We start from the raw sequence: 23,796 nt of genomic DNA on the forward strand, positions 1-23,796 counted from the left end.
CGACAGGCCTTGGTAAAAATGTATGCCCTTTAGTTGCAATATTAATAGCCACACGAACATCCATGACAACCAATGGTACTCCATGCACAGTCGCATTAGAATCATTGTTTTCCAACATTGTACCTTTGGCTACAATATTATTTATGCTGCCCACTGCTAACTTACATGATTTGCCCTGCATTATCTATGAGTAAAGTATTAATCATAGCATTATAAGTGATTAAAATTTAAAATTTGAGATTTGGAATTCAAAAAATAAAACTGCTCTTATCTTTCATATATACTTGTTTCTTTTTTAAGCACCCATTTTGCATATATACTTGCTTCTTATTGGAGCACTTTTTCTTCATTCTTGGTTCTTTCGAGGAACTGTCCTTCTTTGAGGGAACTTTTGGTGATTGGATCAGTAGGATTGTAATGACCCGCCCTCAGGTCCAAAGGGCAAATCTAATTGCGGTTCCAATATTTATACTTACAAAAATAATTCTAATCCTTTTACAATCCATAAAAATTCAAGCCTCGATAAATAGATGTATGTTACACAAACTGCAGTAGAAGAATTTAAAATTTATGCCAAACCATCTACCGTCCTCAATTCAAGTCCTCCTCGTCACTCATCATGAATCAATCCTGATTTATGGGAACTGAATCACAATAAACTATAATGAGTACGAAACTCAGTAAGCAAACCATTTTTTCATATACTAAAATACATACATACATACATAGAATGCAAATGGATGACATGCCATGGTATTCGAAAACATGTAAAACAAATCATCGAAATCTCATTCTGTCATTCTCAAACTTTCGAATCCTCTTTCAAATCACTTACTTCAACTTGAGCTACCTTCATTCAATTACTACCTAGTAGGACACTCCTTTAACTTTCATACACTTTGGGCTTCACGTCAACACGTCCCTCGCCCAATTATCTCATAACCATAATATAACATCCAGAGTATCCTCCATTAAACTAGTAACGAATTCAAGTATCCAAGCCAAAATTGTAAAACAATCTTTCTTTCTTCAAATTCTCTTTGCTAAAATCCACTTTCTCATTTTATAGAAAACATAATGCATTTTCGTGCTCATATGCCAATGAAATTTCACACATACGTATGCCCATATCCATAAACACACATAACACATAACAACACATCCTATCAACACATCATATAAACACACAAGCAAAGCATATCAATTCATATCCATATATATCAAAATAGACTTTTCAAACATGTCAAACATATATATTGTTATTTTGATTCATTCGTAAATCTAGTTTACTTACCTCCTGGCATCCTCGAGTAACAAATGCATATCGATATCATCGGCCTAAAATGAATAAAAATACTCTCATAAGATAAAAATTAAAGTATAATTATAAACTCCAATATTCTCAAATTTTTCAATATATAATCACATTCCAAACTTAACCTCAAATAATCTCAATTTAAATCATAAATCACCAAAATACTCATAATTTCTAAAATCATGAAATAACCCTCAAATTCTATAGAATTACTAAAATGCCCTTGAATTCAAAATTAACAAAATACCCTAAAATCATAATTTACCAAATTAACCTCAAAATCATAAATTACCAACTTATCCTCAATTTCAGCAATTACTAAAACACCTATAAAATCTAAAAGTACAAAAGTGCCCTCAGAGTGCGAAATTACTAAAATGCCATTACCGGTCAACGATCACTGGATTTCAACCAACGGCGACGGGAAATTACCTATCCTCAATTTCAGCAATTACTAAAACACCCAAAAAATCTAAAATTACAAAATTACCCTCAGAGTGTGAAATTACTGAAATGCCATTACCGATCAATGGTCACCGAAATCCAACCAACGGCGAGGGGAAGCTCAAAACTGAAAATTCAAGCCACGTTGAGTCCAATGGTGGCGGTGGTGACCTCCCATGCAATGCGATGGCATTGGAATCTAACTTGGAAACCATGAATACTCAAGTGGTCGATCGGCGGCAAAACGACATCCCCGACGGCAGTGGATGGTCGGAAATGGCAGAGGGCATAGTGGGAAACAAAATCCAAGTGGTGGCGTCACTGAAAACTAGCGGCAATTCCGCATCTTTTCATGGCTTCGATCGGTGGCTTTCCGGATGTTTTCTGGCGACAAGGATGGCATGGAAATGACCAGTGGCTCAAGAGCTTCCGATCGGTACCAACCTTGGCCGGAGTGATGGCTGGAAATGGGAGATCTGGCTGGGTCACGTTCGCGGGTACGAGTCGACCCGATTCTCTTTCCCCTCTCTCTCCTCTGAGCTTTTCTTCATTTTTTTTCTCTCTCTATTTATAAGGGTGTGGGGTATTACAAGGACTTCATTCCTTTAGAATTCTTTAAAAAAATGCATCATTTGTTCTTGTACAATCTTCCCATATTTTTCTCTAACAGAAATTTTTCTTATGAAAATTTCTCATAATTTTCCTCTAATTGAACTATGCACTCTTGTAACTCATTGTTGGATGGGAAGCTTCATTTTTTCCTTCCAAAGTATGAAGAAGGTGGGGCAAAATGTCCTCTGGTTCTTACTCGACCTGAACTTTCAAGGATTCCTAAAGTTATTTTTAGAACATCATTCATACAGCCAGTAGCTATAACCTCCTTCTCACTTTTCTTTGTTATCTCATCCTACATTTGAATAATAACAAAAAATCAGCAACTTTTTAGTTCATATGTTAAATTATTCAAAAAGTCATATAATTATAAAACTTACTATCTCATCAGCCTTTTCTCTAACAACCTCACTCTTGTATCTACCTTCCTTATTTTTGCGTGCTGCTTTCCATAAGGTAGAGCGACTAATTTTTTTCATTGTTTCCAGCAGCTTGTTGTTATATATAAATTAAAATGTATAAAAGTGATTAATTTAGGTGATAGATTGAAAAGTAAAGTTATATATACATACCAGTTCATCCTCTAATCCCACATAGCCTTTCTTTAAAAGGCCATGATTGTATATATTTTTTGCCCTTCTTTCTCTATATATTTGGCCAATTTCCTACATTCAATAATCAAGGTAAGTACACAAACAATGATAAACATACATTTAACTCAAAAAGTTAGTCAATACTTCAAATGCGCTAAAGGTTCGATAACATACGAAAATTTCCCAATCTTCTTGCTCAATAAAATCATACATTTTAGGTGGGCACTTCAGTGCCACTGGCTTATCTTTACACCTCTTGATGTATTTAGTGGTGAGCCTATTCATGAAGGTTCTCCATTTATTCGCAGATGAAGATAAGAATTTTCTTTGAAGCTCATTATCCACCTCAAAAGAGAACTGTAATATGCATAGCATGTTTAAAAATATTTTTGTAAATTAAATAAATGTGTACTAGTTTAAGAAAAAGGCCATAAACACATACTTTTATGCATTCCCATATCTTTTCTCCGGACTCTGATGGCACTTTGCTTCAATCTTCATAAGAAATTCGAACCATGGTACGTGCCAAGACACCCAAAAAGCTAAACAATTGTGGTGCCACCTTGTCATGTGGTTGTCCTCTTTTATTATACTCAACTACAAGCTTCTGTCCATGGTTTCTATTTCTAACTAGTTGAGGTAAATTCATTCGACCTCTACTTTTTCTTTTTCTGACAATTGAACTCAGTTCTATAGCAAAGTTTTATAAACCTACTGCAAAATAACTAGAAAAAAAAAGAAAAATAATTCATCAAAATTTAATAAAAGACTAATAGGTCATGTAAGTTAAATAAATGCTAGTACATTAAAATAATGATTCAGTACATCAACTATGTCACAAAAAGACTTATGTCTTTTTTTCTAATTAGTGTTTTCAACCAATGTTTCTTCATTGATATTAGTTCTTATGTAAGCTAAATCATCATCACTTATTTTATCAAATGACTCAATAGATGGCATCAAATTGCTAGAATTTTAATGTTCTAACATAATGTCACCTAGATATTCTTTTGAATCATCTGTATATTCTCTACGTGCATCCACTATCACAACAGACCACTTTAGATCTAGTTGATCTTCAACATAAAATACTTTTATTAGTTGAAAAGCCAAAATAAAACAATTAACTTTATGGCCTATCCTATTAAGGTTTACCAACATAGCCCTAGCTCATCTTTTTTTATCCCATGATTGTTTTCAACCCAATCACACTTAAATATAAGAATCTTGAACTTGTTGTGATCAAGCCCCTATATCTCTTGTATAACTCTATAAAATGACATATGTGCCACCACAAGATTCTTAACATGAGCACTTCAAATTTGAAATGAGTTTGCCTCTAAATAGACTCCACTATTATGTACAACTCGTAAGTCATCACATTCTTTGGCATGAAAACGATAGCCATAAATTTCATACCCTGGGTACTTTATCACTTCAGGGCAAGGTCTATGTGCAATCCACCTTAAGGCTTCTGAGATATTGTTCCTTGATTCGTTAAGTTGATTTTCAACCTATATAATAGTAGTAAATATATATATAGATAATACATAAATATCTTAGAATAATAAAAAAATGTTTATACATGAACTATATAGCTAATTACTTTCTAACGCAACCAATATATGAAAGTCTTATTATATTCATCCTATAGCCACTTTTTCTTCTTTGACTTTGCAGGATATTTCTTCTTCAAGAACTCCATATGCTCTCTAGGACATCAAAGATGAAATAAAAATGATTATAACTATTATAGAAAATATAACTAATATATATAAGATAAAGGAAATAGTTACTAACATGATAAGGCTTAACTTCATTTGTATTTTCCAGTACATATCTATGTGCCTGCACCTACAGTTTACAATCTATTCTAACAACACATCCTCCTAGTAAAGGTAATCCAACATAAGAACTATACTTTTTAGGTGGAATGTCAATTGCATCAACTTCATATAAGTATTCTATGAAGAACTCAACAACCTCTTTAGTTATATATGATTCAGCAATGCAACCATTTGGTTTATCCTGATTTCATATATAATCCTTCAATATTTTCATTTCCCTCTCAAATGGATACATCCATTGGAGGTAAATAGCTCCACAGAGTTTGACTTCTCTAACAAGGTGCACTAGTAAGTGAATCATAATACCAAAGAAAGCTAGCAAGTAATATTTCTCTAACAAGCATATAGTATTCACCAAATCTGCTTGCATTTTATCCAATTTTGACACATCCACTACTTTGCTACATAGGTTGCTAAAAAAAGCACAAAACCATAACATATCTAACATGTTTTGGTAATAAGGATCGTATTGCTAAAGGAAGCAATTGTTGCATCAAAGCATGACTATTATGGGATTTCAAACCATAGAGTTTCAAATCTTGCAATGAGATTATATTTCTAAAATTTGAACAATATCCATCAGGAACCTTAAGTTCAAACAATGTCTTACAATTTTTTTTCTTTTCTTCCCTTGACAAAGTATAATATGCAAGCGGTGATTTTATTTCATTTTGGCCAACTCTTGGTAGTAATTCTTTCCTTACACCCATTTCATCTAGATCTATACAAGCTGCAAAACCATCTTTTGACTTCCTTGGAATGTCAAGTAAAGCCCTCACAAAGTTTTCAGACACATTGTTTTCAATATGCATAACATCAAGGGTGTGATCTAACAATAACACCAAATTTCATAATTTAAATTATAGAAATTTGGCTTTTATTAGAAAACATATACGGTTATAACCCTTATTAATAAGGATGTTAAAATTATAAATAGGGTTATTCATGGGGTAATTTTGGAAAAGGCTTATTTTTCAAAATTTAATAGGGTTTCTTAAGACTCCCTATAAATTCATATTTTCCCCCCTTCTATAACCCTAAGTCTATGATGTTTTCTTCTTTTTCTCTGCTACTCATCATGCTTTTACTCATAACCTATAATTCAAACATTTGTTTAGGAGAAAATTATAACGGTTGGTAAGTTTACTCTCCTCTACAAGTTTTCCTATCACTCTAATTAGGGTTTTAATTGACATGATTTGAGATTTGTACATATCATAATGCATGATTTAGGAAGTGTTTAAGTTATCTTTAGGGCTTTGATTTATTATTGAGTCTTGTTAATCAATCCTTTAGGCATTAAGCACACTAGACAATTCTGGACAACATGACTATATCGAAATTAGACATAAATTTTCTGAACGAATCTTCTTAAGAACCTTATCTTTCTGAAAACTAGACATGTAGAGCTTATTGAATATTTTCCTTTTCAAGAGATTTGACTTCGTTTTCAATTTTATATGTACTTTCGAAACAGACACTGCTGCACTGTAAAACTATGACTTTAGCATAATGACAAAATTTAAAAAATTATTTTAGTTTGAAACGAATTCAAAAAATTCTGAAATTTAAATAGAGATTGATATATGTGTCTAGTATTGATAGTTTTAATTTCATAATTTTCTTATTAGTATATCATTTTATAAAATTCTCGGAACCTGTTCTGTTCAGTTAAAGCACAGTAAAACGGTTTCAAATTTGTCAAGAAACAAATAGTTTTGGAAATGTTTTTGATATCAAATCTTCTTGAAAATTTTACATGAGGTTCCCATAGATGTCCAAAATAGTTCTGTAGAATATTATGTCATTCTGATTTTTAGATTAAGATTTGAAAATTTTGAGAATTAGACTTGTACAGGCATGAATTAGAAAATCAAATTCTTAGAATAACTTCTTAATAGTTGTATCTTGTATTTGTTTAAGGATAAATTCATAAACGGTTCCCGAAAATTATGCATTTTATAAATAGTTCATTTTATAGACAACCTATTTGCCTATGCATTTTATCCACCATGATAAAGGAATATGAAGGCGGAGATATTTAATACTGGAATGGACCGATTCCCGAAATGCCTTTTCGGGTATTATTTTCTATTACTGCTGCTATTGGTACCTCATTCCATGTTGATCATGCTATTGCCTCGATTGATAGGCCTTCGGTTCAGTATAATGTTCCATACCCTTTCTTCCAACCTATTTGGATAGGTGAAGGGGATACTGGTTTTTGACAGCTGTCATTTTTTAGCGGGTTCTTACATATTGTACCTCATGTACGTACCTTGGCCATTTTGTGGATATATATTATATTGCTAATCCTGGGCTTTATAAGCACAATCAGCCCGTTGGTGAGTCCAAGGGAACCACGCCCCGAGATAAGGGTAGATTACCAGTTTCAGAAGCTATTGTTCAGTCTCGGGTGCCCTATGCTCCGCGATATGTTGTAATAGCTGATAATCGGCCTCAAGTGCCTATTTATAGCCTTTTATGGATCAGGGTAAAAGTTCGGATCTATTTTGCCTCTTTTTACAGAGTCTCATCCATTGAGGCATGCGGTCACTAATAAAAATCCTTTAACTCCTAGCACTTCAGTTCCTGCTTGCCAGGGTTTGAAGAGTGATTAGGTTCAGCATTCTGGTGCTATCAGGGTTGGCTCAAGTGCCCCAGTTAACCATCCGAGGCCTACGGATGACCATTTACATGTGGCTTTTAAATTATATTGCACTGATAATCTTGGATTTGATTATGAAGAAGGTGAGGGTCGTTTGGGTTTGTCTTGAACATATGAGGATGTTGTTTCTGATGATTCGACTTCTAGTGATGAGTGTTGATTTTTGACTGATCTAGAGGACATTCATACTTTAACCCCGGATGCAATGCAATGACTGATCTACCACTTTATCTCGGGATTTTTCTTTGGTTATGAGTTGTAAGTATGATAACACTCGTAGGCAGATACAGCCTTGCTCATCCACCCCTAATGATTAATTCACTCATCTAGAATATTAGGGCCCCGTGGTCCGTAGATTACAGAAGTTAGTTTGGTAGCATCGGCTGTTTTTGATTTGTTGTTGGCGCATTTTATTTCTACTGATTGGTTAGAGACTACTCGGGTTCAGCTTGAGATAGATCATGCTTTTTCTTCTCACTTTGGGAAGATTTGAGTTTTTTGGTCTACGCCTTTTTTAGTAGAGCTCTTACACAATATGGGTCAGATGATTCATTAACGAGTTAGTCATTCTCTTTTTCTTGACCTTTTGTTTATTTCTTATGTGCATACTAGTTGTTTTATGCCTGTGCAGGAGGATTTATGGGATGCCCTTATGACTTTTGTTGATAGTTATAATTGATCTTGGATTATGGAAGAGAGGATTTTAGAATTGGACAGTTAGATTCAGAAATCTCTAGTGGGGATGCCCAACCCCAAGGGGCTATTAATACTTTTAGTTTAGCATTGCTAGACTGTGGTTTGGAGTATGCTGGATTTTTTGGCAGTCCATTCACTTGGACTAATAGGCATTCATGCAGGCGGCTTGATAGGGTGGTCAATAATGGCTATTGGTTTGTCTTTTTCTCTATTTTCGAGTCATACACCTAAATCTTACTGCTTCAGATCGTTCTACTTTGCTTTTACTTTGGTTTTTTCATGCGTGACTTAAACTTCCTAGTTTTCTTGATGTTAAGCGGCAGTCTTAGGCTGCTCCGGTGATTGGTTTTGGGATGAGAGCTTTTCAGTCGAAGCTATCTAGTTGAAGCTTTGCTTGAAAATGTGCAATAAGGATGTGTTTGATAATGTCTTTTCTCAAGTTAAGGAGGTGGAGAAGGATGTTGCTTATAAGGAGAGACAGTATGATCTTTTTGGTTCTGCTGTAGATAGAGCTATTTTTTCTTTAGCTAGGGCCTGGTTGCAGTACATATTACTTTGTAAGGAGAATATATATATATTTTTTTGCATCAGCAATCTAGTGTTCATTTGGTTCGAAAGGCGGATGCTAATACTTGTTTTTTCCATGCGATGGTTTGGAAGAAATGCCAGCTGTTTTACAAAATGGTTATTCAGAGTGGATTTCTGAACCATCTACCGTTGCTGCTTTGGCAATTGATTTTTTTCAGGAGTTGTTGGCAAAAGGTGCTAGTTGGTTTCGGCAGACGAATTTTGATTTTATTCCGTTTTTAGTGGCAGCAAAGGATGATGTGGGTTTGTGTAGAGCCGAATATAGATGAGATTAGGCAGGTGATTTTTCGATTGATCCTGATAGTGCTCTTGGTTCGGATAAATTTTGCAATAGACTTTACCAGTTGTGCTGGGATATTATTTGCAGTGATTTACTAGATGCTGTTCTTAATTATTTCATAGGTTTGGCTATGCCCAAGGATTTTTAGAGTACGTTATTGGTTTTTTTTTTTTTTTTCTAAGAAGCATTTCCTAGTTTCTTGGGTATATTTTTGTCCGATTTATCTTTGTTATATGATCAATAATGTTTTGACCAAGTTGCTTGTGTTGAGATTGGCTCTTCTGCTGCTTCGTATATTTCTCTTACTCAGTGGTTTAGTCCCTGGTCAGGTGATTCGTGATAACTTGCTTTTGGTTTAGGTACTCATTCGTGATCTCAACCACCCCACTTAGAGAGTAATGTGGTGCTGAAGCTTGATGTAGCCAAGACTTATGATCGTACATCTTGGCCTTTTGTAATTAGGATGTGTGGTGTTTTGGGTTTCCTGAGTAGTGGGTTTCTCTGATTTGGCGTGATATCTATGGGTTCTTAGCGTTGGTGAACGGGGCCAATCATGGGTTTTTCGAGCTCTGAGGTTCTTCGAAAAGCTGATCCTCTTTCTCTGTGTTTGTTTATTATTGCTACCGAGTTTTGGTCTGGGGGTTTGGATCATTTGTACTCCCAATATCCCCTTGTTCAATATTATTCTGTTGCACCTGTTTTTTTTTCCCATTTGAGTTCTGCAGATGATATTCTTATTTTTGCAAATTAGAGTCAATTGAGCCTTCACCAGCTCATGGGTTTTTTACATCATTATGAGGCAGTTGATTAGTCAGACCAAGAGCAATTTATATATTGGCAATTCAATTTACACTTTTCACCAGGCTATTGTCTATTTTTTCATTGGTTTTGAGCGAGTGTTAGCTTCCATTCACTTATCTTGGGTCTTCACGAGGTGTCTTAAGATCTCTAATTTTGATGATATAGTCTAGAAGGTCAGGGATAGGATCGTTGGTTGGGCTAATCGTTTGTTATCTCTTGGTGAAAAGCTTATGCTTATTTGCCATATGTTGTCCTCTATGTCGTTGCATCTATTTCATGTTCTTCGTCCTTTTGTGGTTGTAGTTCAATGCTTAGAGCGATTAATGACCTGGTTTTTATGGGGTTATATTAAGGCAAGGTGTCAGATTTAGTGGTGTAGATTGCCAGCGGTTTGTTATCCGATTGAAGATGGTGGCTTAGGTATTCGTTCTTTTGATGATATGGCTGAAGATTTTCAGCTTAAACTCTAGTGGCATTTTCACAAGTATAGTTTTTTATGGGCTTCTTATATAAAGTCTAAATTGAAATACTAATTAGGCAACCCAAGGGGGGTGAATTGGGTTTTTAAAACTTAAGCTAAACAAAACACACAACAATTCAATTTATTTCCTTAATGAAATAAAAAATAATAAATTTAATAAAACACAATAATAAAATAGTAAGGGAAGAGAGAGCAAACACAATGATTTTTTACGTGGTTCGGCAATCCCCACCTACGTCCACGCCTCCAAGCTCACCCGATTTGAGAATTTCACTATCCAAGCCTCTCAAGGCTTCAAGTTCTTTACAATTGATTTCCAAGGTGTCAATAGACCTTTACAACAAGAGATTATCCTCAATCCCTTAACCCAAGTATATCCTAACACTTACAATCTCTCAACTTGATTTTACAAAAACAGTTACAAATAAATTTCTCTCATACAATGTGTTTGATTACAAATTAATTTGATTTGAGCTATTTTATAGTTGAAGAAGAAAACTAGCTATTATTGACTTTCTGGTGATAACCGGCTTGCCGCTTTATGAATCCGGCTTACCGCTTTATGTTATCGTTATATTCAAATATTTGAATTTTTGCACATTCGGTTTGCCGCTTTTATTCCAGAGAGTTTCTATCCATAACCGGTTTGCCACTTTCTGAATTCGACTAGCCGCTTGCTAAAGTGAAACGACTATTTTTTAAAATTATAGTTTTACCCCAGTACTTTCTAAAATTTTACTATGGCCTAAATATTTACAAAACTTTACAAATAGGTCCATTTTAGAATTTAAAAAAATACTCGTTGATTTCAAAGTTCTCAAAATGTTTCGATTTAAACCATAAACTTGAAAACAACTAATTTCATAAAATCATTTTCTTATTATAAAAACATAATGTGTAATTCTTTGTTTATCCAAAACATGTGGTTTGTTATCATCAAAATCAATATTTTATAGCCATATAAGCTAACAATTTCTCCTTTTTTTATGATGAAAAAATGCATTATAAAATTTTGATTTATTTATGAAAACTCCCCTTAATAAATGCAAGATTAAAAATTCCCCTTACATGAATGCATATGAATACTTTTCATAACAAATAGTTACATATTATATCTCCCCCTTTATCATAAAAAATAAAATAAAAACGCTCGCCCTATTAAGCAACAAAAACTGTAGACAAGCATATTAGTTCCACATCAGTTTCAAAACATAAGTGAAAAACATAACAAGAACTATATCAAATCATCATAATTTCTCAAAATCATCACTATAATCACATATCAACTATCAAAAGAATGCTCAAAATGCATATTATTCTCCTCCTTTTGACATCATCAAAATGGTATATTACTTTGTCTCCCCTTTTGACAATAAAAAGTTCAAAATGCATACTATCCAAAATGAAAGCAACAAGAATTAATTAAAGTTGCAGAGGCAACTCCCCCTATCGATAATCAAGAAAACAAGTAATAGATCAAGTAAAGGCATTCAAAAGTTATAAGAACATATTATCAACTATCCAAACTCAATAATTAGTAATTATCAACTATAAGTATCATCTAGTGCAATTGATAAATATATATGATGGTAGATTAATTGCAAAAAGGTTCTCATCCACATCCATCACCTGGTGGAGGAGTACCTTTTTCCAACTGCATGATGTACGTAGAGCCGCAACAACTCGCGTAAGTTTCTTAGCCCTTTTTTTTTTATCGGCTGCAATAAAATAAAAGAAAAAAAAATTAAATAATCAATCAAAATGACAAAAATCGTAAAGAAAAGCATGCAAAATTAGACTTAATGTTTAAAGAAAAATTGAAAAACTCCCCTAAATATTAGGTTGCCTCCCAATTAGCACTTGATTTTCGGTCCTTCAGCCTGACCATCCTTACTTGATCATGTGGGAGCCCTTAGGAACAGGTCCTCGTTTGGGTGATTCGAAGCAGCTCTCATGTAATGCTTCACTCTGTGCCCATTAACCTTAAATTCTTAACCTGTTCTTTCATCTAAGAAGTTAACAGCCCCATGAGAATATATTTTGACAAGTTTGAAGGTCTTGACCATATAAATTTCAATTTTTTAGAAAAGAGTCTTAATCTTGAATTATAAAGCAAAACTTGATTACTTGGAATGAGTTCCCTTTGCTAGATTCTTTAGTCTTGTCATTGTTAGTTTTCGTTGCTTTGCTGCAGCAGCCATGTCCATGTTCAATTGCTTGATTTCCCAGTATGCTTTGTGCTCTAACTCTAATGGCAAGTGACACACTTTTCCATAAACAATTCTGCACGGTGACATGCCAATTGGAGTTTTATTGGCTATTCTATACTCCCATAAGGAATCACTTAATCTAAGTGACCAATCTTTTTGTTAGGACTCACAACTTTCTCCAAAATCTTCTTTATCTCCCTGTTGGATACCTTTGCCTATCCACCTGTTTGCAGATGATATGTTGTAGCAACTTTATGCTTGATTCCATACTTAGCCAATGTTGCAGCAAATGTTCGGTTGCAAAAATGTGTTCCTTCATCACTAATTATGGCTCTTGGAGTGCCAAATCTTGAGAATATATTCTTCTGAAGGAATTTTACTACCGCCTTGGCATCATTAGTTAGTAATGCTACAGCTTCCACCCATTCGGAGACATAGTCTACAACCACTAAGATGTATAGGTTGCCAAAAGAAGGTGGGAATGGTCCCATAAAATATATCACCCACACATAAAAAAGTTTCACTTCCAAGATGTTAGTAAGTGGCATGTCATGTTTTTTGCAAAATATTTTCTGCGCTTTGACATTTGTCACAACATTTAATAAGCTTATAAGCATCTTTAAAAATAGAAGGCTAGTTGTAACCTAATTGAAGGACTTGTGCTACTGTCTTATGTCCTCCAAAGTGTCCTCAATATGCTGTAGCATGACAGGATTGTAAAATGTCTGAAATTTCTTCATCTGGTACACATCTTCTTATTATATGGTCTGAACACATCTTGTACAAGTAAGGCTCATCCCATTAGGAACTCTTCACATCATTAAGAAATCTCATTTTTTTGCTGGTAATTCAAACCTGGTGGTAATAGTCCACTCACTAAATAGTTAGTAAAATTTGCATACGATGGAAATCCCATTTGTTGTAGCATCTGAGAATATTGTAGCATTAACAATTGCTCATCAGGAAATGGTTCTGTGATATCCAGCCTTGGCAGAGTGCTTTTATCTGCTTCCAGCCTCGAAAGATGATCTGCTACTTGATTCTTAGTTCCTTTTCTATCTTTAATCTCCAAGTCAAGCTCATGTAGCAATAAGATCCACCTAATCAACTTTGGTTTGTCATCCTTATTTGAAATCAAATATTTAATAGTAGTGATATGTGTAAATGGTCACTTTGGTGCGAACCAAATAAGCTCTGAATTTGTCAAATACAAAAACAACTACTAGTAACTCTTTTTAAGTAGTAGTACAATAAGTAGTAGTATAATTGAGTTGTGCATTAACTAAGGTCTTGCTAGCATAAAAATAGAGTGAAACATCTTGCCTTTCCTTTGTCCTAGCACTGCTCCAACAGAATGATAGCTGGCATCACACATCAATTCAAAAAGTATACTCCAATCTGGTGCTATAACAACTGGTTCTATAACAAAAGCTTTCTTCAACTCAACAAAAGCCTTTAAACAATCTTCAACAAAAGTGAAAGGTCTATCATGTTCCAGCAACATGCATAAAGGTTTAGCTACTTTGGAAAAGTCTTTAATGAACCTTCGATAGAACCGAGTATGTCCTAAGACAACTGCTAATGCCCTTTACTGAAGTCGATGATGAAAATTTATCAATTACTTCTATCTTTGCCTTATCCACCTAATTTCCTTTCTAGAGACCCTATAGCCTAGGACTATTCCTTTTCACACCGTAAAATGGCACATTTCCCAATTTACTACTAAATTAGTCTCTTCACATCTCTTAAGCACATTTTCTAGGTTGTGCAAACAGTCATCATATGATTCTCCAAAAATTAAAAAGTCATCCATGAATACCTCAAGTGTTTGCACAACTTTATCAGAATAAAATAGACATCATGCACCCCTAGAAATTTGCTAGAGCATTGCACAAACCAAATGACATCTTTCTGAAAGTGAAGGTTCCATAAGGACAAGTGAAAATTGTCTTCTTCTGATCCTCGGGTGCTATAGAAATCTGGTTATAGCCTGAGTATCCATCCAAGAAATAATAGTATTCTTTTTTAGTAAGTCTATCCAGTATCTGATCTATGAAAGGCAATAGAAAATAGTCCTTTATTACGGCTTTGTTTAGTTTCCTGTAATCCATGCAAACTCTCTATCCAGTCACTGTTTTTGTAGGAATAAACTCATTCTTCTTATTTGCGACAACAATCACTTCATTTTTCTTTGGAACACATTGAACTGGACTTACCCATGAACTATCTGCTATTGGGTAAATAATTCCAGCATCAAGCTACTTAATGATCTCTTTCTTCACAACTTCCTTCATGATGGGATTCAGTTGTCTTTGTTGCTATATTGAGTTGTTGTCGCAATCTTCTAGCAGAAGCTTATGCCTGCATATGGATGGGCTAATTCCTTTGATTTGTGCTATGGTCCATCCAATAGCTTTGTTGTACCTCTCCAATATATCTACCAAGCTATTCTCTTGATCTGTTTTCAAAGAAGATGAAATGATTACAGAGAGTGTTTTATTGTCACCAAGATAAACATATTTTAAATGTAAAGGTAAATGTTTTAGTTCTAGAACATGAGGTGACTTAATAAAAGGAACATATGATTTTACTTCTCTGTTTGAGAGGTTTAAAGATTCAAAATGCTTGTCATCCCTTATGGGTTGCTTCTCTTCTGACCATGCGATGTCAGCTGCTTTAGGATCCTTATCTTTAAATTCTTCAAATGTTACAGTATTGATTTCCTCCTTACTGTAGCAACTGTTTAACTTCTTTGTTGTAGCAAAGTCCACAACATTGATAAAATTACAATCTTCAACCTGATTTGGACTCTTCATTGCATTCAGCACATTGAATGTAACTTGCTGATCATTCACCCATATAGTCAATTCTCCTTTTTGCACATCAATTATAGTATTTTCTGTAGCTAAAAAGTGTCTTCCTAGAATGATCGGTACTTTTTTGTCTGCTTAAAATCCAAAACTATGAAATCAACTGGAAAAATAAATTTATCCACCTTTACCAATACATCTTTAATCTTCCGTTCTGGATAAGCGTGAGATCGGTCAGTAAGTTGAACTGTTGTTGGCCTAACTTCTCCAACTCCTAATTACTTAAACACTGATAACGGCATAAGATTGATGCTCGCCACCAAATCACAAAGTGCCCTAGCATTATATTTAGTTTCAGTGGAGCATGGAATTATAAAGCTCCCTGGATCCTTTAACTTTTGAGGGATTCTATTCTGTAGCATATGGCTGCATTTTTGTGTTAGAGCGACTGTTTTAAACTCTCTAAGCCTCATTTTCCTTGCTAAAATATCTTTCAAGAATGTCACATAATTTGGCATTTCTTCGAGTGCTTCCACAAAAGGAATGTTGATATGTAGTTTAAATATTAATTAGACAACCCAAGAGGTGAATTGGGTTTTTAAAAAATTTAAGCAATCAACAAGCTAAATGCAATTTAAAAAAAAAGATCAAATTCGAAATAAACAAATTAATGTGTAATAAAAAATAAAGAGATAGGGTAAGAGAAAGCAAACACGTGATTTTTACGTGGTTTGACCAACCGTGCCTACGTCCACGCCTCTAAGCTCACCGGACTTGAGAATTCCACTAAGCAAGCCTACAAGGCTTCAACCACTCTTACAATTGACTTCCAAGGTGTCAATAAACCTTTACAACAAGAGATTATCTCCAATCTCTTAACCCTAAGTGTATTCCACACTTACAATCACTCAAAATAAAGATTACAAATAAATTTTCTCTCACACAATGTGTTAGATTACATATGATAGATGAATGTGTGAATAAATGAAAAAAAAACCAAGTTTGAAGCTTAATAATGGTTGTATACTCAATAGTAAGCTCAATGATAATGGTTGGATTAATTTTTGTTTGAATTGGATTGAGCCATTTTATAGTTGGAGCTAAAAACAAGTCGTTGTTGACTTTTTGTACCAAATCGAATCCCCATTAGTCACTGTAAGATTACCATTTTTACTTGAGCAAGTGACCGTTGTGCCAAAAATTTGAATAGTCGGATCACCATTTTTAAGAAGTCAGATCATTGTTATCACTCCATAATCCTATCCAAGAGTATCAGTTATCCATTTGACACAAACGGTTTACTGTTTGCAAGATGATTGCTCACTGGCTTATTATCGGTTTACACTAACAATAAACAGTTTGTCGATATCAGGAAACTGCTCTCTGGAATGCAACTGGATTTCCTTTAATCATAAATTGTTTGCTTTTATCTGGAGACTTACTCTCTAGAATGCAATCAGATTACTATTATTTATAAACAATTTGCCGTTAACTAGAAACTTACTCTCTAGAATGCAATCAGATTACGGTTATTCCCAAATAGTTTACCGTTAGCAAATTATTACTCTCTGGAATGCTATGGTTTGCCGTTTTTAATAAACAGTTCACCGTTTTCTTAGATTTTATTAAACCTTATAAATTCGGTGTGTCGTTTAGTTATTAACAGTTATCTATTTATTTCCAGAAGATTATTCTATGATTTGAATATTATACAGCTTAAAAAATGTGTTTGTTATCAATTTAAAAACACGTTTGTTATCATCAAAATCATTATTATGGATACAAATAAGTTAACAATCTCCTCTTTTTTTATGATGACAAACGTTAAAAGATTATGCAATTTTGCTCTGCTTAAGTATATGCTCCCCCTTAGTAGATGGCCAATCAAGTTTTAACCAAAAGCATATGTATCCAACAATATTTTATCATAACAAAGATATTGTAAAAGGCTAAAGATAGAAGTGCAAATATTACCCATTTTGTGCGAGCAGAAATTTCGGCAGAATCTCTCCTTAAAAATAGGGATGGCAAAAATCCCCACGGGGACGGGTACCCTCGGGGATTTTCCCCATTCGGGGAGGGTACGGGGATAATTTTATACCCAATTTTTTATTCGGGGAGGGGACGGGGAAAATTTTTTACCCAATTTTTTATTCGGGGAGGGGACGGGGATGAGGTGGAATCCCCATCCCCTACCCATTTCCCCATTTTAATTTTTAATTTTATTTTTATTTTTAAAATTACTAATAAATAAATAACAAAATTATAAATATTGTTAAAAATAATAAATATTAAAATAGTTATATTATTAAACTTTTAAACTTAATTAACTAATTAAAGTCTTAAATTTTTAATCCAAACCACAATGATACAGGAGAGAGCTGCCTAATTATAATTTACAACAGTTCTAATCCTAATTCGTATCCTACATTAGCTCGAATTGCTAGAGATATTTTGGCAATTCCAATTACAACAGTTGCTTCTGAATCAGCTTTTAGCACCGGTGGTAGAGTTGTGAGCTCACACCGTAACAAACTTCATCCAAGCACATTGGAGGCCTTAATATGCTGTCAAAGTTGGTTACGAGCTTACAATAGCAGTATGAGTTTATTTTACATTGTAATTATATTATACAGTTATTAATATTTGCGCTTATAAGTTACGTTACTTATATCATTTTCATTGTTTTAGGTTTGAAATCTGAGGTTAGCTCTCAATTTGCCACATTTCTCGAGGAAGAACTGGAGGAGCAGGAGGTAAATAGTTTTATTAAAAATATTAATTAAGTATCTACATTTATTTTATTGTCGATATAAAAATAATTTTTTTTCTTTTTATTGTAGGATTATGAAGATTGAGTCATTGACAAAGATAATTATTTTAATAATTTATATTTTTGAATGTGACTTTGAAATGGATCAATATTAATGCAAGATATATTTTGAACTTTATTTTTATCTGAATTTTTTATTTTAATATGATTAATTTAAAATCGAAAAAAAAAATGTATTAGACTATTAATTATTCGGGGACCGGGGACCCTCGGGGATCCCCTGTTAGTATTCGGGGAGGGGATGGGGATTCACTTAAGTAATTCTGACGGGGACGGGGAGGGGACGGGGACATAACAAAATATCGGGGATGGGTATGGGGAGATTGGTCCCCTCCCCTCCCCTCCCCATTGCCATCCCTACTTAAAAATGAGTATATCCTCAAATGCAAAAATAGTTAAAGACATTTCCATATAATCTCAAATCAACTCAACTCCAACAAAATCAAATTATCTCAAGCTCAACAATCCAACAACACAAAACAATTGTCAACCCAATAAACAATATACATATAATCAATAATCATCAAAATCATCAAGCAATCCAAATACCATTATAAAAGCTAAAAAAGTACATACGGCATAATTATATCATCCAAAATATAAAATGAGAAAGAAATGTATGTGCGAAACAAGGGAAAATATAAAACACAAAAAAATATGCTAAGGAGGTAGTTGCGATGAAAACTCAGCGGGAGGGAAACCGATGGCAGTGAGGATGTGTCTATTACCATCACGAAGCTCCTACTGCTGATCTAAGATGAACTGCTAAAAAGTATCAAAGTGAGACGGAAGTTACTGCTATTGTAACGAAAGAGTGCGAACCTCACTAAGAAGCTGATGCATTAAGTCCTTAGATGTTGAAGAATCTGCAGGAGTTGGAGGCACATCAGTATAAAAATCATGCTCCTCCTGCTCCTCTGGCTCCTCCGCGTGTGCAGTTGTAACTCGATGAGGAACTCGAGGTTTGGCTCCTAATCGAAAGTTGGGTAGCTTATCGACAGATCGACAAAATAGATATCATTAAGCAGACAATCATCCCCAGGAGCTAAAAGTGTATTCTCATTCTTTGATGAAGTAATCTTCACCCATTCTCCCATTACGCCTATGAAAATCAATTTCGAGAATAATCTCATCTCCCAGCCTCTTAGTCTCGTCATATACAGGCTCAGTAATGGGAATCCTAAAATGCCTCAAGATCCTAGTGATAATGCTACTATAGGGAAGAAGTCTGTTGTTTATTACAGGTGTAAACAATATGTGACAAAGTATAATATAACCAAGGTTAACCGGACGCCTTCTGAGAAGACAGTCCCGCAAACCAATATCCAAGCGAGTGACCTCATCACTATGCCCTTTCCTAGGAGTAACTATATGCTGCAAAATACTATAAAGGATTCTAATATGCATGTGCAACAATTAATACCGAAAAGGCAGTGAGCAAACATAGTCAGAAAGGTCTTAACATCTACAAATATTCCTAACAACATCTATATGAGAAAAACGGTAAAACTAGAGCTCTTTCTAATAGTTACAGCTGTAAAAGTTTCATCAAAATCAATTCTTTCTTCTTGGTTGTATCCTTGAGCCATTAATCTAGCTTTATTCCCTGCACAATACTGGATTCATTCATTTTATTCCTAAATACCCATTTAGTGCCTATAATAGATTAATGTTCTGGTTTAGGATCTAATTTCGACACATTGTTTTCTCTCAAATTGATTTAACTCCTCTTGCATTGCCATAATCCAAGATTTATCATTTTCTACATCCGGAAAGGATTTTGGTTCAATTTGAGATATAAATGCAGCATGCTCACATGTTTTTCGAAGTGATGATCAAGTGGTAACACCTCGTGAGAGATCTCCTAAAATTAAGTCTTTAAAGTGAGAAAAATCATGCCTCCACTCCTTGAGGAGTGTTTAAGAAGTATGTTCATTTGGCTTCAAATTAGTTCCTTCTTGTTGCTCTGCTTGATTTTCATATGATGTATCATCTTGCAACTCTTCATCTGTATCATCATCAACAATAATTTTCTCTGTGGAGAAAGGGTTAGACTCATCAAATGTAACATGTATAGATTCCTCTATAACCAAAGTTCTATACTCTATAAGCTTTGCTTGTGCTTGAATAACCAAGAAATATACCAACATCAAATTTTGGATTAAATTTACCAAGATTATCTTTTGTGTTTGTTGTGTGTTTTCTCTAATGCTATGAGTGTCAATGTGCAAGTGTAAACAAAAAGTAATATACTGATGAGTATTCATATCGGTTCCATAGAGATTAATGTTATCAGACTTGCTACAACAATCTTGATATTGCAGTTTTGTTCTAAATTAAAACAAGACAATTTATAAAACTAATAAGTAACTAAATAAAAATGCAATAAATAGAAATTCAAGAAAGAAAATTCTCACATAAAAAATAAGGATAAAATTGATGGGAATAAAATAGTTGAGTAAATAAACTCACTTAATGGAGTTGACTATTTTTCTAATTGAGAACATGTTGCTATAGCATCTACTACAACACTGGGCAGAATCTCTTATGCATTCTCAGCTATTGCCTGTTGGATATCTTATATCTAATGTAACCTAATAGTGACCCATGGTTACCAACATTAAATATAGCATTAAACTATCTCGGTTCTATTTACCCTATAAGGTGAATCCCTATGTCTAGTTCATCACTAATTTTAAATTAAGCATAGTCCTATTCAAATTAAGATTAACTCAACTTGGGAAACCCAATCTAAAACGAAGTGTTGCCTTAATGAGATCAACTAAGTCAGTCCTTTTTTAGTCTGTTTTTCGTCTAATATCCCTAAATGGGTGGTCAGCCAAAATGGAGAATTAAAATAAATCAATTAAGGCAAAACGCTGCAGTAAACATAGAGCAACACACGTATATCAGCCAAACATCTATTAAGATTGTTTAATGCTCAAATACAGTTAAATTCAATTCATGATTTGTGAAAGAAAAATAAATAAAATAGTTTTAACTATCAAATACTTCCCCGTGAACAAATTGAAACAAGAAAATAAGAAGAATAACTAATTTTTATTTTATTTATGTGATTTGTCCCCTGTCAGCCTTCGATCTCTCTCTTGATTATTCTTTTCTTTTATTTTTCTGCAATTTTTCTCCTTTATGTGACGACTCTCTTTTTCTTTGCATTTGTGCCTCTTTTATAGCTTAGAATTAAGGCAACTAGAAGTCTAGGGTGTGCATCTTCCAGTTTAGGAAACTTTAGATCGCAATCTTCTAAGTATCTCGCGTGAAATCTTCTTCGTCAATGCTCCAGGATTGCTACAGCAATAGTGCTACAACATATGTGTTGAGTGCTAGAAATTGTATATTTATAAAGGAGAAAATTGTCATTTTACACTCCAAGTCTCACTAACATCCCCACTTTTATGTATTTAAGTCCATTGTAATGTAATTATGTGTGTTTTATTATAATTAAGCATTTTATGTATTTTAGGGGGTATCATGGTCATTTTACAATGAACGAGAGATGAAATGACAAAGCGGATAGTAATTCTGAACTCAGGACAGTTGCAAACATTAGAAGGAGCATAAAAGGATAAATGACATTGTTCACATGTATGGTATTTTCATGATATTGTTCACGACACTGTTCACATATATGGTACAATGACATGACATTGACCGATGACGTGGCACTGACCGATGATGTGGCACTGACCGATGATGTGGCATTGACCGATGACATGGCAGCATTCGATTGGACGAATGATGTGGCATTGACTGCTTATGTGGCGTTGACTACTGACGTGGCTTGATCGATGATGTGTCACGATCTTATTGGACTAAAATGTTAATGTGGCGTTGACCGCTGATGTGGCAGTATGTCGATGGACCAAAAAAAAATGCGTACGGTACATGTAATTACACGGAAAGACAGCCCTGATAATGTGTTATATCCAATCAGCACTTGCCACGTGGTGCAATCCTGAGCGTCCAAATTATTTTAATCTGATGGCCATGATTCACTCATTGTTTCTATAAATAGGGGGCTCCCCCCTTAATTTGACAACCTTGAATCCATTGTTGAGCTCAATTTTCTGTAATTCATTCTCTATCTTGTATTTCTATGTATTTTAATAAATTTCCATTTTACCCCTAGTTCAATTATGAGTAGCTAATTTTCTTTCAAGCTTGAGTTGAAGGTGAAGTCTCAACATGTTCCATGGGCTTAATTTGATAAATTTACTTTCTCTTCACCTCTGATTTATGTGGATGTTTTGACTTTTTATCGACAGATAGTAATAATCTTGCCTAGATATTGAGTTGAAGGTGAAGTCTCAACATGTTCCATGGGCTTAATTTGATAAATTTACTTTCTCTTCACCTCTGATTTATGTGGATGTTTTGACTTTTTATCGACAGATAGTAATAATCTTGCCTAGATATTGCATTGGGTAACCGTCTCCCTAGTGCAAGATTATTACTATTTAGCACGATAAGCCCTTAGCACCATATTGATTAGAGTGTGATTTATGAGGAGTGTAAACCCTCTCATGATTTAATTGGCACTAATAAGGAATATTAAGCCCATGGTGCATGTTGAGTGCGGATCCAGAGACCCAAGCGCTTCATTGATTTTGTATTTAATCATTATTTGTTTTCTTTTACTTTTCTTCTTTTTACTATTTACTTTTCCTTTTACTGTTTGCTTTTGAATTATTGAGACATGAGCTTTACGCATCATCTGACAAATACACCAACCCATTTACAACTGTTTCTCCATTTTGTCTGTCACTAAAGATCTTTAAATATGAGCTCTTTTTCTAACCACGCACAACTTGTTTTTTAAGATTATTCCAATGGCAGCTTCTTCGAATAGACAATTCAAAAACAATTGTGTGCTCTCTGAATTTCATTATGGAAAATACAAGGAGTTCATTCAGGCAGCTGTAGATCTTGGTCGTGTTATAGCTGAGAGGAAACTACACCGTGTATATGGAAGAGGTGACTGTGTGTTATCAAAACTTGTCTCAGAAGCTGTTTTTATTAGAGGAAACCATGTACTATGTATCATTCTACAAGTCTTAAAACCTCTAGGATGCTTATTGGATGTACCAATTGGAGAAGAGTTAGTTGTCTCAAATATGCAAGAGCGAATATCTGAGATGTTAAATCATGCCGACACTTTCATTTTCTTGCTAGGAGATCTTGCAACTTTAGAGGCATTAATTACCTTGGGCCCATTTGAACATCCATGAAAAACCTATCGGTTACTTAATGTTAATAATTTTTATGATGGCTTGCTCACATTTATTAACCATGCAATTAAAAATCATTTTATTCCAATCCCCAGGAAATTTTTTTTATTTGTGTTTCTACTGCTAATCAGTTATTTGATCTTTTATAAGCTTACAAACTAGAGCCAGATCCTAGGAGCTTATTATTGGAATGGTTAACTAATGATGGTAACCCTAGCCCTAGTAAGAAGTACAAGTTGGGCTTAACTCTTCAATTGTAATTATTTTCTTGAAGTGATCAAGTAATGTATTCTAAACTCTACTTCTTTCCTTTAAGACATTGAGGACCGTGTTTTGTTCAGGTTGGGGAGGCAATAGTTGACAGTTGTG

General features: G+C 34.2%; 1 protein-coding gene and 1 long non-coding RNA gene across 2 annotated transcripts; both read left to right on the forward strand.

The window, feature by feature from the left end:
- Positions 1-17,905: 17,905 nt before the first annotated feature.
- On the forward strand, positions 17,906-18,296 carry LOC112097029. The gene is made up of 3 exons (XR_002904700.1): positions 17,906-17,944; positions 18,037-18,101; positions 18,189-18,296. It is a non-coding gene; the product is annotated as an uncharacterized LOC112097029 (long non-coding RNA).
- A 4,732-nt stretch (positions 18,297-23,028) lies between these two features.
- Positions 23,029-23,427, forward strand: LOC112098945 (cytokinin riboside 5'-monophosphate phosphoribohydrolase LOG3-like). The gene has a single exon (XM_024185821.1). It carries the CDS (start codon positions 23,029-23,031, stop codon positions 23,425-23,427), a length of 399 nt encoding a protein of 132 aa, XP_024041589.1.
- The last annotated feature ends 369 nt before the right edge of the window (positions 23,428-23,796 follow it).

This window comes from Citrus clementina, unplaced genomic scaffold, assembly GCF_000493195.1.
Source record: "Citrus clementina cultivar Clemenules unplaced genomic scaffold, Citrus_clementina_v1.0 scaffold_9, whole genome shotgun sequence".
Lineage (NCBI taxonomy): Eukaryota > Viridiplantae > Streptophyta > Magnoliopsida > Sapindales > Rutaceae > Citrus > Citrus x clementina.

Coding starts and splice junctions, on each gene's coding strand:
- LOC112098945 (XM_024185821.1), top strand. CDS start 23,029: ATGGCAGCTTCTTCGAATAGACAATTCAAAAACAATTGTGTGCTCTCT.